The sequence below is a fragment of the Amblyomma mixtum genome, chromosome 8 (assembly GCF_055824585.1).
Source record: "Amblyomma mixtum isolate Tamu chromosome 8, ASM5582458v1, whole genome shotgun sequence".
NCBI lineage: Eukaryota > Metazoa > Arthropoda > Arachnida > Ixodida > Ixodidae > Amblyomma > Amblyomma mixtum.
In genome coordinates, this window is record NC_143019.1 from 56151618 (window position 1) to 56168853 (window position 17236).

The 17236-nt window shown below is 44.3% G+C and overlaps 1 protein-coding gene across 5 annotated transcripts in view; it reads right to left on the reverse strand.

The window, feature by feature from the left end:
• Window positions 1–17236, reverse strand: part of kst (spectrin beta chain, non-erythrocytic 5 kst) — a 328959-nt gene that overhangs the window by 41198 nt on the left and 270525 nt on the right. For all 5 annotated transcript variants that reach the window (XM_089558125.1, XM_089558130.1, XM_089558127.1 and 2 more), the window contains exons 43-57: window positions 15554–15757; window positions 14597–14746; window positions 13449–13553; window positions 12614–12708; window positions 11313–11493; window positions 10550–10627; window positions 8758–8949; window positions 7883–7966; window positions 7018–7136; window positions 5762–5876; window positions 5534–5647; window positions 4895–5016; window positions 3203–3263; window positions 2891–2992; window positions 941–1207 (exon numbers count right to left, since the gene is read on the reverse strand). In XM_089558125.1, the coding sequence (XP_089414251.1) occupies window positions 941–1207; window positions 2891–2992; window positions 3203–3263; window positions 4895–5016; window positions 5534–5647; window positions 5762–5876; window positions 7018–7136; window positions 7883–7966; window positions 8758–8949; window positions 10550–10627; window positions 11313–11493; window positions 12614–12708; window positions 13449–13553; window positions 14597–14746; window positions 15554–15757 (1989 nt within the window). The remainder of the gene's footprint in view (window positions 1–940; window positions 1208–2890; window positions 2993–3202; window positions 3264–4894; window positions 5017–5533; window positions 5648–5761; window positions 5877–7017; window positions 7137–7882; window positions 7967–8757; window positions 8950–10549; window positions 10628–11312; window positions 11494–12613; window positions 12709–13448; window positions 13554–14596; window positions 14747–15553; window positions 15758–17236) is intronic.

Below are 17236 nucleotides of genomic sequence, written 5' to 3' on the forward strand. Positions count from 1 at the left end.
CATCATATTAATCTCACTCTTGCCTCCGCTAACCGTACTTTCGGACTTCTCAAACATAATTTAAAAGAGGCCGCGACACATGTAAAAAAACTAGCGTACACCACATTAATCCGTCCGAAACTCGAATACGCGTCTGCCATTTGGGATCCTCATCAGAATTATATCATCAGTAACATCGAAGCCCTGCAAAACCGTGCTGCGCGATTCATCTTTTCTGATTATTCATGTTACACCAGCGTCACCTCATTGAAGACTAAAGCCGAGTTAGATAACTTAGCACTGCGCCGAAAAATTTCCCGTCTATCACTCTTCCACAAGCTTTATCACCATCCTTCCCTTCATAATGAATTCTTTCAGCCACCGCCAGTTATCTTTCCACGTCGCGATCATCCTTACAAAGTTAAACGCATTAACTGCCAGTCATTCCATTATGCCTATTCTTTTTTACCACGCACAATAACCGAATGGAACGCTTTGCCATCAGAAATTGCCACAGAATCTGATCTAAATAAATTCCAACATCTTATGCACTCATGTTTCAACAACTAAAAAGGTATTTTTTTAGCGTTCTTTTCTTCCGCCTTGTCTTCTTTTTGTTTTATATTTTTTGTTTTGTACTTCAGCGCACCTTTTTCAGTGTCGTCTTTTTCTTTTTCTAGCGGTGCTGTTATCTATGCTCAAATTTTGCTGTTATGTGCATTGTTGCGACCCTTTCTGTGAATGCCTATTTTATGATTAATATTTTGTGATTTCTATTTTATTTTAGTGCAATATTTTTAACCTTATAACAATGCTTTGTACTTACTCCCCCCCCCCCCATGTAATACCTTCAAATGAGGGCCTTTGGGGGTATTTTGAATAAATAAATAAATAAATAAACTGCGGTATGCCTTTTAGCGGGGCTTGCTTCCGAAACTGGTCGTAGGGCATTAGCACTCACCCCGAGGTCCTCGTTGTTGAGCACGGCCTCCTTGCTGGAGAGCCAGGCCTCGGCCTGCTTCGCCTGCTCCCGGAACACCTGCAGGTCCTTGCACTGGCGCAGAATGGCCGCCCGCTCCTCCCAGGCACGCCGCAGCGACTGGCGCAGGGACTCCAGGCGGGCCAGCTCCGTCTCAACCACGTCAGATGCCGGGTGCTTGTCTCGCAGCAGCGTGTTGCCAAACGAGTGCAGTTTCTCAAAGGCGTCCTGCCGTCCTTCCATCTCCGCCTGGACGCGAAAAAGTTTTCGACATTTAGTGGCCAATCTACTATTCGGCTAACGCCTCTATGTTCAAAACGTTATGCACAGTGACAGAGCATCACTTATGTAATGAATGTCTACTGCTTTGAGTCCCGTTTCTTTGATTACTTACTTTGGTTAAAGGGGGGACGAGGGTCTTAAAACTGACCTTTTTATTGATTGCTAGAATGTCATGAAATTTTGCACACGGATGTGTTTTTCTCTTCTGATTCCAAATATGTAATCACAACTCAGCTGGTGGTCCTGGATCAAAAGTTATCTTAAATTCTAGAGGGTAATTAGGTAATTTCTTATGCAGATTTAATTAACCTTCTCATTGCATTTTGTTGCTTTTAATTACATGAATTGACAGCCAGCGAATTCTCATACCTGATGACATTCTTACTTTTTTTGTTTAGGCCACATATAAATAGCAATTTAGGTTGGTTGGTTTATAGGGTTTAACGTCCCAAAGCGACTAAGGCTACGAGAGACGCCGTAGTGGAGGGCTCCGGAAATTTGGACCACCTGGGGTTCTTTAACGTGCACTGACATCGCACAGTACACGGGCCTCTAGAATTTCTCCTCCAAAGAAATTCTAGCCGCCGCGGCCGGGATCGAACCCGCGTCTTTCGGGACAGCAGCCGAGCACCGTAACCGCTGAGCCACCGCGGCGGCTAAATAGCAATTTACAATTAGCTTAACGAGTTGCAGTGTCAAATACTGCGACCTTTTACTCTCGACATAGTATATCAAGATGACATGCCTTTTGAGAAAAACGAAGAATGTCACCGGGTATGGGAACTCTCTGGATATAAACTCATGTAAGTAAAAGCAACAAAATGCAATGAGTAAGTTCATTAAAGCTGCGTGACAAATTACCTAATCACATTCTAGACTTTGTAAGATTTAAGACCACCAGCTCAATAATGATTGCATATTTGGAATCGGAAGAGAAAAATGCATCTGTGTGCGAAATTTCATGAGATTCTAGTCATAAATAAAAAAGTTAGTTTTAAGACCCTCGACCCCCTTTAATTGGTTACTCACTGCTTTTATACTGAAACTAGTTTCTTTTAGTCCATGCTATCTGCTAAGGAGAGTACAGCTGTCAACTGGGTGTTATTTCTACAGACAGCCAGTGTGCTAACCACGTCTTTTTGCCTAGGAGACTTCATCAACCACTTTAAAAAATTTTTTACCAATCTACTTTCGAAGAAGATATGTATCATCAAGTGCACTAAACCATCAATGATAGTAGGGCAGGACACTTGAAATGCGCATTTTGGGTAAGCAACAAAACCAAAATACACTCAGTATCTCACCTTATAAAGAGCATACAAAACTGCTGTCAGTAGTGTTCACCTCCCGAGGAGAGATTTCCTTCTCTGCAAGTTTTTCACCTCAAATCCCCAAACAAACAAATAAGCTCAGGTTATACATACAGGTCGTGGATCATTAAACCTGGTTTAGGAAGTAAAGCAGGAAAAGAGGGTGACAAGAAACAATGCATTCTGGCGAGGCAATGATGCAGGCAATAGAGAGCCGAATCCACACATGAAGTGGTTCAAACGTTAAGTGCAATAGCACCTGCTGATGCTCACGCAAGCATTGCAGCGTGGCTGTTCTGTGCAAGTCCAAGGAATGTGCAGATTCAGCTGCAAGCCTTACCTTGCACTCCTGGTGGAATTCCAGCAGGCTTTCAGCCTCCTGCATGTTGGAGCCCAGGCCGCCCGAGTTCATCCGTTCGATCAGGTCGTTGATCCAGGCCTCCTGCAACAGCCCAACATTTGAAACTCAGTTGCTTGTGTTGAAGAGGAAGAAGACCAGTCAGCAACGAAGAATGCCCACGACATGTTTGCAAGCCTCAGCCGAGACAACAGACAGATCTTGTTCACTGCTCTAGGAAGACATCTTTTTCCAAAGCACGTCAAACTGCACACAACAGCTGTGAAGGATTACAGAGGTGATGAAACAACTCACCAGACCCTTCACCTCCGTGAGGAACTTGTGCAGTTGATATGCACCAGCCAGAGTTTGTTTCCTGCATGATAACGCGCAACAAGGAATTAAAATCTATCGGTAGTTTTAATTACTTATGTATCAAAATACTAGACATTCCTAGGCCAAATCAAGTTATTCGAATCGTCCTCATTAGATTCCAACTCCGAATTACAAGCTCAAATCTTTTTCACAGCCCTGACACTTCAGATGCCAAGGGCCGTTATTACAGTCGACGACCGAAAATTCGGACGCCTGATTTTTCGGACATGCTTGATTATTCGGACTTTTTCGCGGCACCGCGACATGGCCCATAGAGCCAATGTGTAAGAGCGCTTGAAATTTCGGACGCACCGCAACTGACCACTCGATTTTTCGGACCTCGTTCGCACTCGCCGCCAGTACCCAAGCCGCCATATAATGTGTACAGTGGAACCTCATTAATTCAGACTGCAGGAGATATCGAAAACTTGATCAAACAAAACGAAATTCAAGCCTAAAGGGAGCCTCTTGCGACGCTGAAATTCTGCGCGAGTCGGCACATTGCGCTCGCGTGTTTTCGAATTCGTACTGTCCTTGAATGTCTTCCGCCGCACGAACTTGAACCGTAGTCTGAGTTCACGGAACTCATCTGTGCCGAGTCTTTAGTCCCGAACACGGAACGCGAATACAATCGCGCTTCGGGCGCGCCGCCGGATCTTATCGCGGCCGCGATCTGCTCCGGCGCTGCCCCGTTCGCGGAGGCCACGCGTGCGCACCGGAGCTTCCAAGTGCCGTCTATGGATGGCGCCGTTATCATTATCATCAACATTTTTCTCTGTCGCGATTTTCCGCTGTTCACATCGGCATCAGTATCGCCAGCTCCAGCCTTTCGTGGCGTGTTAGCATGCGTGTTAGCGCGTTCGCCGTGATAGTGGCTTTCGCGTGCTGCCGCCGAGCTTCACAGTTTTAGCGCGATGGGCAAGCACCTTAAGCTACACGGCTGGGAGTTAGCTCTCAAATGCGGTCGGTAAGCGTACGGAGGGCGGGAAATTCGACGTGGCCGAGAAGTGCGTCCGATGATGGTGCAACCAAAAGAGAAACACAAGCTGCAAAAAGCGCGCTTTACGAGTCAAGCCGTGCGAGTTTCCTGAACTGGAAGAAGAGCTGCTCCTCTATGTGATGGAATTTCGGAACAACGGCTACGCGTTGACAGCGGACATGCTGCGCGGCTTCTTTTGGCATGAGCGTGCACCAGAGCGCAGCACCAGCTCAGGAGTTTTTACTTAAAAAAAATTTTTTTTTCGCATATCGCGTGTATGGGCAGCACCCCGAAAATTGGCCCTCGAATCTGGAAAAAAAAAAGTGCGGCCCTTATACGCGTTTATACGGTATTTCGCGCGGCGAAATATAGTCATAAGGAGCTTTAGAATGTGTGCAATACAATTGGCTGCTTTCTCCGGCATAGTAGAAATGAGTTCGCGATTTTTTCGGTGAAATTTGATTTTCCGGACTGCCTGATTTTTCGGTCGTTTTCGCGGTCCCTAGAGAGTCCGAAAAATCGGTCGTCGACTGTACCAACTTTAACACATAGATTTAGTTGAATGCAGCTCTTAACTGTCCATAGATCCTATGCAAGAAGTTAACTTGGCCTTTCTTTCTGACGCAATGCACGACTAGTAAGTGTAACCTCACCTGTTGTTGCAGAGACCCATGAGTCGTTTCCAGTTCTCCTGGACTTCGATGACCTTGGATCGAATAGGGGAGGCCAGCTCCCCATGCTTCTTCATGAGCCGTTCGCAGTCGTTCTGATGGTCCTGCGATAAAAAACATATGCAAGGAAGTTGAATTGGCAGTTATCAAGGCAAGCTTAGCAATACTGGAAGTACTATCACTACTCTGATGCTATAAGTACTAGAGTATTGCGGTTACAATTGCAGCTCCAGTACACCTGCAGAGCGCGGTAAGGCGACAGGTTCGTCCCTCCGACTCTATGCTTAAATCAAAGTTTTGAAAAGCCTTCACTTGAAGCTTTAAGCAAAATTTTATTTGTTATAGTTGCTCAACACGTAACAAGTAAATTCACAATGCTACAGGGAAACAAATCTGCTTTTCAGTTCAAAGCTAAGCAATAAGGACTTGTAGCAATAAAACAACTTACGCATGCACTAAAGAGCGTCAAATGTGCTATAAGTCTTTACACAGGTGCACCAGCAAGTAAAAAAATGCTCAACGAAAGGAGAAACCTGTATGCCATAAATAAAATACTGACCCTTCAAATCCTACTACACAAACAACACACAAATCCAAACAGATATATCAGGAGGCCCCAACCTTGAGCTTGGCATCGATGGTTGTCATCTCTCGTTCCACAGCGTCCTGCCTTCGCTGGAGAGACTCGACAGCACGCAGGCTCTTGCTCTCTTCCTTCGTTGACATAACAATAGCCTGGCGAATAAAGAAAAACGTACGTTTAACAAAAAAACTGTGCTTTTTGACACACATGTCCAATCTCCACACTGCATGTGGCATCGAATGATGAGATGTGAGCAGCGCCCCAACCTTTTCGTTGATGCGGTCGACGGTGTCATCCACGTCACGCCTGAAGGCGTGCACTTCGAGGGCAGCAGCCAGCCTGGCTCGGTAGGCCTCCAGAGCTCCTTGCAGAGCTTTCCACCTGAAAATAAAAAAAGTGACAACATCATGACCCCTGTTGCCAGCATTAAGTTCCTGTTGATAGGCAAAAAGAATGGCTGGGGTTGCGTGGCTTCAACCTAGCTATATGAGCAAAAGCTCTGTTACGCATGGTCTCCCTTGTCTCGAATCAAATGTCAAAAGTCAAGGCCAGGTCACCAATGGTCATAGTCAAATGATCATGTGGTCACACTACTGTCACGTTGTAGTGACGGCAGTCCAGCGGTCAGGAAGACACCAACAAGACTCGCAAACGAAGCTCTTTATTTAGGCTGACTTGGGCCCCAAAAAGAACTAAACAGCGAGGCAGCGGTGTAAGCAACAAACTAGCTGGTCAGTCATCTAACTACAAATGCCTGCCGCTCGCGGCATTGCTCAATTTAAAGCCGGCAAGGAAACTTCGAGATAACAGGTCGAGATCATCTACAGTAATCTGGAAAAACGTAGAAGCAGCTCGTCATGGTTGTGATCAATTGAGATTAGACTGGTCGCTTCTCGCATCATGAAACAGAAATGATAACACCCCTTTCCTGCGGCCTTGAGCGCGAACGAAAGGACACTACAATGATACGCCGCACTACCATAGCTAGGGCCATACCACCACGCCGTCAAGTTCAGTTTGACCTTCTGAGGCACTGAAGGTCACTGTCTCATCCACATCGAAATCGGAAGTTGTACCCCAAGGGGTACAGCTCTCACTCTAAAAATAAGCGTCGCATAGTTCCAGTTTCTACCAGCCCACAGCGACGCTGGGTATCAGCCACACATTTGCCAGCCATTTTAACCCAGCTGAGCACTGCTTTCAGGCACAGACTGGCGTATCCCTGGTCATTTCCTTTTCCTTTTTCTGGCTGTTTCAACGTCAATACACGTTCCTCTTGCTTACGTTTGCGTCATTCTTCCAGCACACCGAAACTGAGCACTAGCTGAGCTAGTCAACAAAAGAGTGCACGACATAGCCCTCAGTTTAAAAAAATAATAAAGATAATAATGCCTAAAACAAAGCATTCTTTGACGGTAGAATTTAGCTGTTGTAGAGAAAGAGTCATATAAGCTTTTTTTTTATGCTTTTCATGCTAAGGTAGCAACATGTTCATCAAAGCCAGACTCATTAGGCTCCTTACTTGCGGTTCAGTTTCTCCCGTCGTTGCTGCACAGCACGTGTGTTGGGCCGGCCTTCTTTGATGAGCTTGTCGGCGAGTGCGTTGATGTTCTTGATGCGACTGTCATCAACCCTCATGTCCTGCAAAAAAAAATAGAAACTGCCATCAGTAATTCTCCAAACAAAAGACATGCAACTGCATAAAGAAACCTTGGCAGACACACTAGGCATAGAACTGACTCGGCAAATATGAACTAAAACACCAAGTGCTGTCTGAATCATTTTGAAAGAGAAGAACACTCATGCAGTGAACTGCCCGTGAATGTTTACCAACTATGTCATGCTCCTAAGAGGACTGACAGACAGACAGACAGTCACTGTAAGAGGGTGGCCGTATTTATGAGCAAGAACATTGGTGCAAATGAAGCAGGACAGCCAAAAAAAGCACAGGCTTTTACTACTACTTGCAGAAAAAAAGACAATGTAAACAAAAACAAGCCTGCAGAAAGAAAAAATAAACAATCAAAACATAACTGACTCACTGCCCATGCATGTACAGACCTGAGTGAACCCCTCCTAACCAAAAGTGGCAGGCAGCTTATTTGCAAGCACTATTTCTTATAAACTATATGCTTTCTGAACCCCTCATCCACAAGCTCAGCTGCGTATAGATGAGAGATTCTGCACTTTTCAATGCGTGCTTTACCAATCAAGCTACCACAGCGTCAGTGTTCCCAAAGACACCAATAAGCTGAGCACTGTTCGTCTGATATTTAAGACACCTGTGTGGACCTTTAAACTAGTGCACTTTGCATTCTTTACTGCCAAGCCATAATGCGAGGTCGGTCACAGGTTACGACAAGCTGTGTGAATACTAGCCCACTCACCGAATCAACATCATCCAGCTTCCGTTGCAGAGCCTGGCAGTGCTCGTAGTCTTCTCCAGTGTCTCCAGCCTGGACCATCAGCTCCTGAAAAAGTGCATTGCGTTACATTGTAGGAGGCAGTTCACAGGAGGGACTGGTTTCAAACACACTTCGGCTGGCCAACACACTTCGGCTGGCCAGTGTAAAGTGACTGGCCCTGTCAATCTTTTCGTGACTGATCAAAATGTTGCGATTTCAATCTTGCATTCCTAGGTATTGCAATAACTTGTTATATAATATAGCTGGCTGCGGAAATGCTCATCAAATATGTTTACTCTGTAACCTTACGGCCACCTTTCTTCAGAAGGTTACCTAATGCTGTAATTGAAGCGCACCTAGTACTCTCCCGATAAAGCGCAAAGACCGAGCACTGTTCTACCTCTTGCCCTCTGGCCGAAGACAGTGGCCTTCTCTCCGGCCAATCAGCACTGAGCTTTTCACATGCACAGCTCAGCACTGATTACGCGAAGAAGCAGAAGCGACTGTGCTCACTTCTTCACAGAGTACGAAGAGAATTTTTTTTTTCGCCAAGGAAAATTTTGAAATTTCAGTGAGATTAGCAATTCCATTAGCTAAATTTTACTTTGTGCAGAGATGTCTGAATACGGCTTACCGCAGCTACTCCTAGTACTTACAGGAGTAGAACCCAGCTTAAGTCCAGATTTAAAAGACAATGATCAAAGGAGAACACTGTAGGCTTCTACACATGCACTTGACATGCACATCAACATGCACTCATGATGAACACTAAAACAAGAGAGCAAGAAAACAGAAGACTACTAGGGGCTGACAGACAAGTAGAATACAATCCCTCGTCAACTCGGCTTCAAGCGCACCTTGTCCCGGATCCAGGCCTCGACCTTGTCGACCTGGCTCTCAAAGTCCAGCATGTCCTGGGCCTCCTCGAGTCCGCGGCCTCTCCGTCGGAGCGCATCCAGTAGTTCCTGCCACAGCTGGAGCAGCCGCGATAGCTGCTCCCGCACCTCCCCTGATGCCGGGTGCTTCTTGCTGAGTAGGAGCTCTCCTTTCTGTGAATGAACAGAATAAAAGGAAGAATCATTCCAGAACAATTTTTTTTTTTAAAGTCGTAGTACTTATTTGAAGCAATAGCTGTAAAAAAACTTCTTGCGAGAAGTCTTGACCTCATAAAAAGTCTGATTTTCTTTTTTTTGTGTGTGAGTGTGGATAATAACCCAGGCAATCCTAGGCTTGAATCCAAAATTTTCTTAGCCTTGCAATAGAGCTATAGCTGACATAATTATTATGCAATCCTTTTTTATGCATATTCAGTTTCAGTTTTAATTTATTTCAAATTTTGTTTACAGGAAATAAAAACACTTTTTGGACCCACAGCCAACGGCTAGTTCGGGTCCAAGTACACAAAATATGTAACAGCAAATTAAAAAACGGTGTATTTATACAGAATAGCGTAAGCGTAGTACAGGATTAAAAGCAAAGCAGTCTAAATAACACTGGTAGATAACATTCGGCGAGGCAAAAGAAAGAAAATAGGTTTGAAAACATGACATGCAAAAAGAACTTTTGGACATCGAGTGTTAGTAAAAACTATCATGTTACATGCGAAGTACATAATAACAGAAAACGAAAAAAGAATTTCAGGTTAAATCAATTATTTCAATTAAGTGTTTTTTAAACATACCAGCAAAATTGGGTGAGTTTTTCAGAGAAATGGGTATCGCGTTCCAAATTTTTACCCCAGCAGACTGCACTAAACGCTCACCATATACACTGCGGATGGGAGGGAGGTTGAAATTGCCGAAGGAGAGGTTTCTAGTGGACCAAAGCGGGGATGAAGTATTGATGCATGAAAAGGGCGGTTGTGTCTTACTATGTTGTGAATACATACAGAGATTTTTAATCGGTACAATAAATCAAATGGAAGAATCACTGACTTGCAGAATAACGGTTTGCTGTGCTCAAAATGGTTAGACTTTTTATTATTCTTAATGCATGTTTTTGAAGGCGGATAATAGGATAATAGGATAGGATAATTGGGTAGTTTCAATGCCAAATTAGAAGCTGCTTGAGTTCACGTATGTGACAGAATATATTGCATTTCCACACAACACAATTCGCAGGTTTATGCACAACTTGAAGCACTTCGTAATTCAAGAACAATCTTCAGGCTGGCTCAGAAAAAGAATTGCTTTCATAAGAGTAAGCTTAAAGAGACAATGAGAAAAACTCCGTCCAATTTTTGCTTTTAGTAACAATTAATTCTGCGCCTCTTTAAGTGTGTGGTGATGTTTGCCCGGCAGCAAAAGACGTAAGTAGTGCTCTGACAATTAGATTTTTAAATTTTCAGGACACTAGATTCAAACTCACGACCTCTACAACAAAAGGCTCTATGTCCAAAAACTGTGTCAATGCACGCAGTTTACTTGCGAAATTTTGCAGGGATCGAGACCTCTTTACTTACTTTTTTAAACTTTTTGACCTTACGAAAGCTTCATTTTTAGTGAAAGTAGTCTCTGTCATCAGAACACGGTAGTCTATAGATACAGGCCAACTTCAGTCAGCCTTCAGTGTCCCTTTAACAGCAACTGCTGAGTTTCCCATGCAATTCTGCTCAGTGCATCCCCTAAAGGCCAAAGCCCCAATTCCCACCTGTTTGATGGCAGCAATGTTCCCTTCATGAGCGGCCAACTCTGCCTGGAAGGCCTGGTGCTTCTGTAGCTGCTTCACCTAAACACAACAGAGGCAGACGGAACAGTTTTTAATGAAAGTAACAAGAATTGTTAGCACTTCATACCAATTAATCAAGTAGCTGGAACAAAAGTTCAGCTTCCAGAATTAAACTTACGAAACACAGAAATGAAAGCTATGTTAACTGTTTCCAGAAAATAAAACTTAATGAGCCTTTTAAACCTCACATGAATGAAAACTGGATCGGAGGCCATGCATTTCATCTTATTTTTTACAGCGGACATCTTTGAAGAAAGACCTTACCAGCGAAAATGCCACAGTGGAGTTACAAAGCGAGTAGAAAGTCTCAAGTCACCAAGGCACACACATGCATGACAAAGCACATGAGAGCAGCCTTTTCGTAACTTCTGTAGAGGCAATAAAAGTGCTGTAAGTGTGCAACACACTTTGCCATTTTGCCAACCAAGAGGCAAGGTCATTGCGCAGTATTCTAGGGGCAAAGGAACACACAGCCCGAGTCAGAACTGTTAGCTAAGTGAATTGGTTATCGTTGTTTCGTTTTTCACCAATACAGCACAAACAAGACACAAACGTTTTGCGTTTTTTGCATGCTGAGACTTTGTCTGCACTGCCTCTAGGAAAAGCAGATGCAAGCCCTTACTTCAGCTTCGGGACAGCAAAGGCTGACTTGATTGCGGAGAAACCTGGCCCTGTGACAGTTTACCTTCTCCTCCAGAGAGACGGGCGTGTCGGCAGTCAGGCAGGCCTCCTGTGCTTCAAGCTGCTTGTGCCTGGAAGCGACCCAGGCCTCCGCCTCAGCGGCATCGCGGCGGAACTGGGCGAGGAGGAGACCCTCGGCCAGCTTCTGACGCTTGGCTGCACTCAGCTGCTTCACCTGGGCACGCCTGCACAGTAGGGCAACAACGGGCACGGGACTCGTACCAGCCTTACGGTTGTGCACAGATAAGCGCAAACTGCTGGTCTGTCTTTTCGCTAATAAGTCAAAGGCACAAAAATTAGTCAGTCACTGGTACGCCTACACTGTACAGATGCTATAATGCTTAGCTCAGTGACATGCAACAATTGTTTGCAACTGCTGATACTGACTTACCTAAGAAAAGCCTCTTGACACTAACTGCTTGCACTAACTGTTTTCATTGCAAACTTCGCCGCCGCGGTGGCTCAGTGGTTATGGTGCTCGGCTGCTGACCCGAAAGACGCGGGTTCGATCCCGGCCACGGCGGTTGAATTATATACGATGGAGACGAAATTCTTGAGGCCCGTGTACTGTGCGATGTCAGTGCACGTTAAAGAACCCCAGGTGGTTGAAATTTCCGGAGCCCCTCCACTACGGCGTCTCTCATAGCCTTAGTTGCTTTGCGATGTTAAACCCCATAAACCAAACCAACCATTGCAAACTGGCGTGAGTCAAGGCAATTTCGTAATTTCTTAACAGCATGCAATCTTGAATAAAAGACGGGTGTTGGCTTACATGTTAAATAGCGTGCAACCGACAGTTTAAGAGTTTCAGAGAAAGTTGAGACCCCGATCGACAGGAAGGCAATACTGGACAAGTAGCACTGCCAGGAAATAAGGCTCCCACTAATTGCACAGAGTTATTGGCATGTATAAAAAATTAATTCAGCTCGGCCACACACAAAAGTTGCATTACGGACACTGGCCTGAAGCCAGACAAACAAAAGTGGATGAATTTCAAAAGCTCAGGAGTTCCCATTCAAGCTGACAATACCACACGGCACAAGTTTTGAGACAAAGCTCGCCTTACGCGCCCCATTCATTTCAATCTTCAAAATATCGAACATGCTAGTGAGTGGAAGTTCGATATATGATGGTACAGCACTCCATATAACGCCCTACACAAGATTTTCAAGAGACACGTTTCTGACGTTTATTAATGATATCAATTAAAAATAGCTGCATTTGGAATAAGCGGGTAGGTTTTGCTCTACAATACTAAAAGGCGTAGTCCATCATCCAGCCTTACAACCAAGCTAGCTCGCTCACCTGGCCGCCACTTCCTCCATTCTCTTGCGAATTGTTGCACTGTCAAAGTGGTTCTGCTGGACGAGCTTGGCTCCACACTGCTCCAATGTTTGAAGCTGAAAGATGAAAAAAAAAAAAGAGAAAAGATCGATGAAAGTTAGTAACATGAACATTAAAAGAGCTTCTAGAGGTAGCAGAAAAAACACACAGCTTCTGATAGACTGCAGCAAGGAATTAGACAATTATCTTATGAAATGAATAACGCTAAACTTGGTAGTTGAAGCTAAGAATAGCCACAACAAAACTTCCATCAAGAGAAGAGTTCTCCCATTAGTAATACCACCTCTTGCTTTTAATACGTACTCCGCTGCAGCAGCCAAGAGACTATACATAGAATGTTTGTGGCTAAGCGACAATGGTTAGTAATGGTTTACAGCCTTTGCCATGGGATACAGGTCAAATTACGTCTGTCAACCTGGTAAAAAACACAATGAAAACGAATGCATACAGTAACTCAATGTATGCCCCAAGCATACAGGTCAAATTAACGTCTGTCAACCTGGTAAAAAAACACCATGAAAACGAATGCATACAGTAACTCAATGTATGCCCCAAGCATACAGGTCAAATTACGTCTGTCAACCTGGTAAAAAAACACCATGAAAACGAATGCATACAGTAACTCAATGTATGCCCCAAGCATTCGTTCATAGTTATGGGCCAGACACGTATCTACAGCTGATTTAGCACATAAATTTTGACTCCCCTGGCATTAATGGCATGTGTTCGTGTTAATAACAAAAACAGGAGGTCGAGTTGTGAGTAAGGAGTGTGGAAGAATGGAGCCAAGTGTCACCTTCTCATCCTGGGTGGCCATGAGCTTCTCGAACGCCTCGTGTTTCTTCACATTGGCGTCGACCTCCTCAACAGTGGTTCCGACCTCCGTGCCCGACAAGTAGACCTGCACGGCAAGCACTCTTTCAAACAATCTCGTAGGGTGCACAAACAGAATCTGGAGAAACCTGAAGAAAATTGGCAGAAAGGCAAAAGAACAACTGATAAGTTTTAGTACAGAGCAACTCAAACAGCAAACAACTGAGGAATTTTCACACTGCTTTCCTTCATGGCCTAATCGCTTTGCTCTGGTGGATGTTAATGTAACTGTGGCCCAGTCAAAAGAAAGACATAATCCATCTTTTCAAATTTTGGCAAATTAACCCAAACTCGCCTAAGCAGAGCGTCATACTGCCATAAGGCAGTTCCAAAAAACTGAGGGACACTTGAGCTCCGCCTTTTGAGGGTATGACGCCCAAGCAGACATGGATACTGTTTTATCTTTCAAAATCACAAACATTACGTGTAAGATCAAATGACATGCTTATAAGTCCCACTTTAACCAAGCTGTACGAAAGTCTTCGCGCAACGTAGCGGTAGCGTGTCTGACTTGCAACCTGAGGGTCAGGGGTTTCCGATGTGTTGCTGGTGTGGCTGGCGCCATCTATGGGAGCCTCTTGTAATCGACTGGACCCAATTTTTCCATCACGCCGACGGCAACACCGATACTGGCTTTGCTACAGCACGGAAGCCTTAATGCTTTCGCGTGATACGTGGATGAATGGGCCAAAACAAGTTAAAAAGCAAGTGCCTTCATGGGGAAACCTGTGCCCACAAAACAAAGTACAGACAAAAAGCATTTCCATACTTCAGTAAAGTTTGGTGGCATAACTGGCCGGCAGTCGTTAACAGCTATAGAACAGAGTTCTGTGACATGCACCCTGCTGACGTGTACAGTGCACTATGGTATAATTTTGGCTGACTCAAAGGTTGACTCACAACAACTGTTGAAAACAACACAACCATAAAAGTAAAAATAACAATTTGACATTGCAAGTGTGTCTCGCATGGGAACAGGAGCATGCTAACTAATGTAAGGCCTATATGATAAGAGCAAAGCAAAATCGAATGCACGAGGCAGTATGTGAAGTGTGAAAAGCAGAGGCCGACCTCTTGCTGGGCGCTGAGCGTGTCCAGCTGCTTGGCGTCCCTGAGGAAGAAGTGCAGGTCGAGCAGCTGGTCCAGGTAGACCTTCTTGTGCTGCCAGGCGAGGTGCAGGTCATCTCGCGCCTGCAGCAGCTGCGACAGGCGCTCCTGGATCTGCACAAGAGAACATCACAGCTGCATTCAGCCACAGTATCACACGCCCAGTGGTCCTGGAATCTGTAAACGCCGCCAGATAATATCAGTGGAAGAAAATTACCTCTAAACATTACTGTGAAGATGAAGTTTAAGGAACGTGCAACACCATGCATATCAACAGCCATCAGTGATATAAAACCACCGAGTACACCCTGTAATGCTAGTTTTTATGAAAGGAATTTCTGCAACATCACCTAATAAGAAGCATTTAATACCAAAAGGCTGAAAAGGAAACATCTCCATAAACGTGAAACCAACGTTACAAAACTTTATAAGCAGCTGTCGGTGCATAGAGTAAACAGCACTGAATACATGAAAAATGATCGGCCGAAAAAAAAGAAAGGACAGTCAATGTCCCCAAAATTAAAATATAGAACTGGTAATTTGTCAGAAAGCAATTCTTTTTTTACGAAAATTTTGACTAAATACAGACGAAAATGAGTGGCAGAACAAAGAATGCCCACTGCAAGTACAGCATCATAACCCTAGCCGAAGACTGTAATGGCATTCCAATTTCATTTACAAATTTGTTCTAAGAATTTTTTCCTCCAGTCAGGAGAGACCTCTTTGAACTTCAAAACACGGTTTCGGAAATAAAAAAAAATTGGAAACCGAATGAAATTAACCCGAGTCTGATTTGTTCTAGATGATTTACAAACAGTTCCACCTGTGTGTTTTTGAAAGTTTAAAATAGCAATTTCTGAGTAGGTCTTACGCAAAGCCACAGAGTCCTCACGATGCAGAGGATGATGAGTGGGCACTTGCCTCTGCTGTTGCATAATGCTGTTCCTCCATCATCATCTTGCCAAACTTGAGCACGTCGCTGAAGCTCTCCTCCCGAGCTTCGATCTCGGCCATCACTTGGTCGTGCTCTGACTTGAGCGTCTGGGCACCGGTGGCACTGCGCACGGTCTCCTTGGCAGCCAGCTCCGAGCACAGGCCACGTGCCCACGTCTCCAGGTCACGAACCTGGGTGCACGAAAAAAAAAAATGAAAAAGTGGAGATAATATACCGTATTTTCCGGTGTATAAGACGCACCCCTGTATAAGACGCACATGCCATATATGCAGGCTGTCATTGAAAAAGTTGGTATATAAGACGCACCCGTGTATAAGACGCACCCCAGTTTAGCCGGTTAGGCTAGTGAGGCTTAATTAAACACGCTTGCGTAACCATCACGAAATTCTTAAGCAGCGCTAAGTGATCGAAAAAGGCAACACTCACGCCATACCCGCCTACGTTTTAGGAAAAAAAGAACGAAAGAGCTCTCCCATATGTCCATAACAACATTTTATTTCTACTTAAAACCTTCGAAGTCTTCATCTTCGAATGTGCTATCAAAAAGTTCGCCCATTTCTGGAGGCAACGCGGCTGAAACATTCTCTTCGCACTACACACACGGAGCAAAGAAAGTTGCAAAGGGTGGCTAAAAAAGAACGCCGGCTTGTCTTGGCTTGTCCTGACAATGGCGAGAAGCGTGTTTGTCGCCATCTTTTGGCATTTCACATTACTTTTGCTTGGGGCCTCCGAAACAGGGCGTGTTTGTGATCCAGGAAGTCGTCATTCCCGTCGTTTCATGATAAAGTTCACTTAAAAAAAGTGGCGCATGGCCGTCCATGAATTGAAGTATTAACCGTGTTACAACCGCGTTATTGGTAGTGATATTTTTTTGGTGAAAAAAGCTTGAACAAGAGCCTGGGTAATTTCTGAACTTGCAAAAAAAGGAAAAATTAGCGTATAAGACGCACCCTTGTATAAGACGCATCAGCAAGATTTTTGAAAAAAAAGCTCCATCTTATACACCGGAAAATACGGTTGTGTTTTCAAGCATTTTCAGCAGGCTAGGCTCAGTACCCACAAAACTTACCCTCTTCCTTAGTGCCTATTCTTCATTTCCACTGCCCTGCATATTTCTTTAGCTAAGCTCTGCGACTCAAAGCATCCAAAGACATAAATCAAGGAGCGTTGTTGCAATGCATAACTTCACAATACCCTGAGGCACCTAAAGCACTTTAGTATTACTATTCTGACTTCTTCTCAGCACAATTTAATCATGGCATAAGTACATTATTACAAAATTTACTTTCGATATTCACGGTCAAAACAACAACCGTTGTTTTCCCACTGAATCGAGTGAGAACAGTGAAATGGCATTCTGTTTGTCAAAAAGAATTTGGCAAGGTTCTAAGTTTGTCCTCTGTCAGCTCACTGTCAAGCATCACTGAACTTAAGTTGTGTGTCTTCTATATCTAAGAGTGATACAAAGATATATACTTCAATCAACACAGCAGTGTGTGAAATGTTGATCTGTGTCAGTTTAGTCCTGTATTTTTTTTTTAACTTGTTAGTAAGCAAAACCTTTCCTGAAAACACGTGGTTGCAAGTGTGGGATTGTGCTTACTCTGGCTTTTACACAAGGAAATTTTAGGAGTGAAAGTCAGTATGTA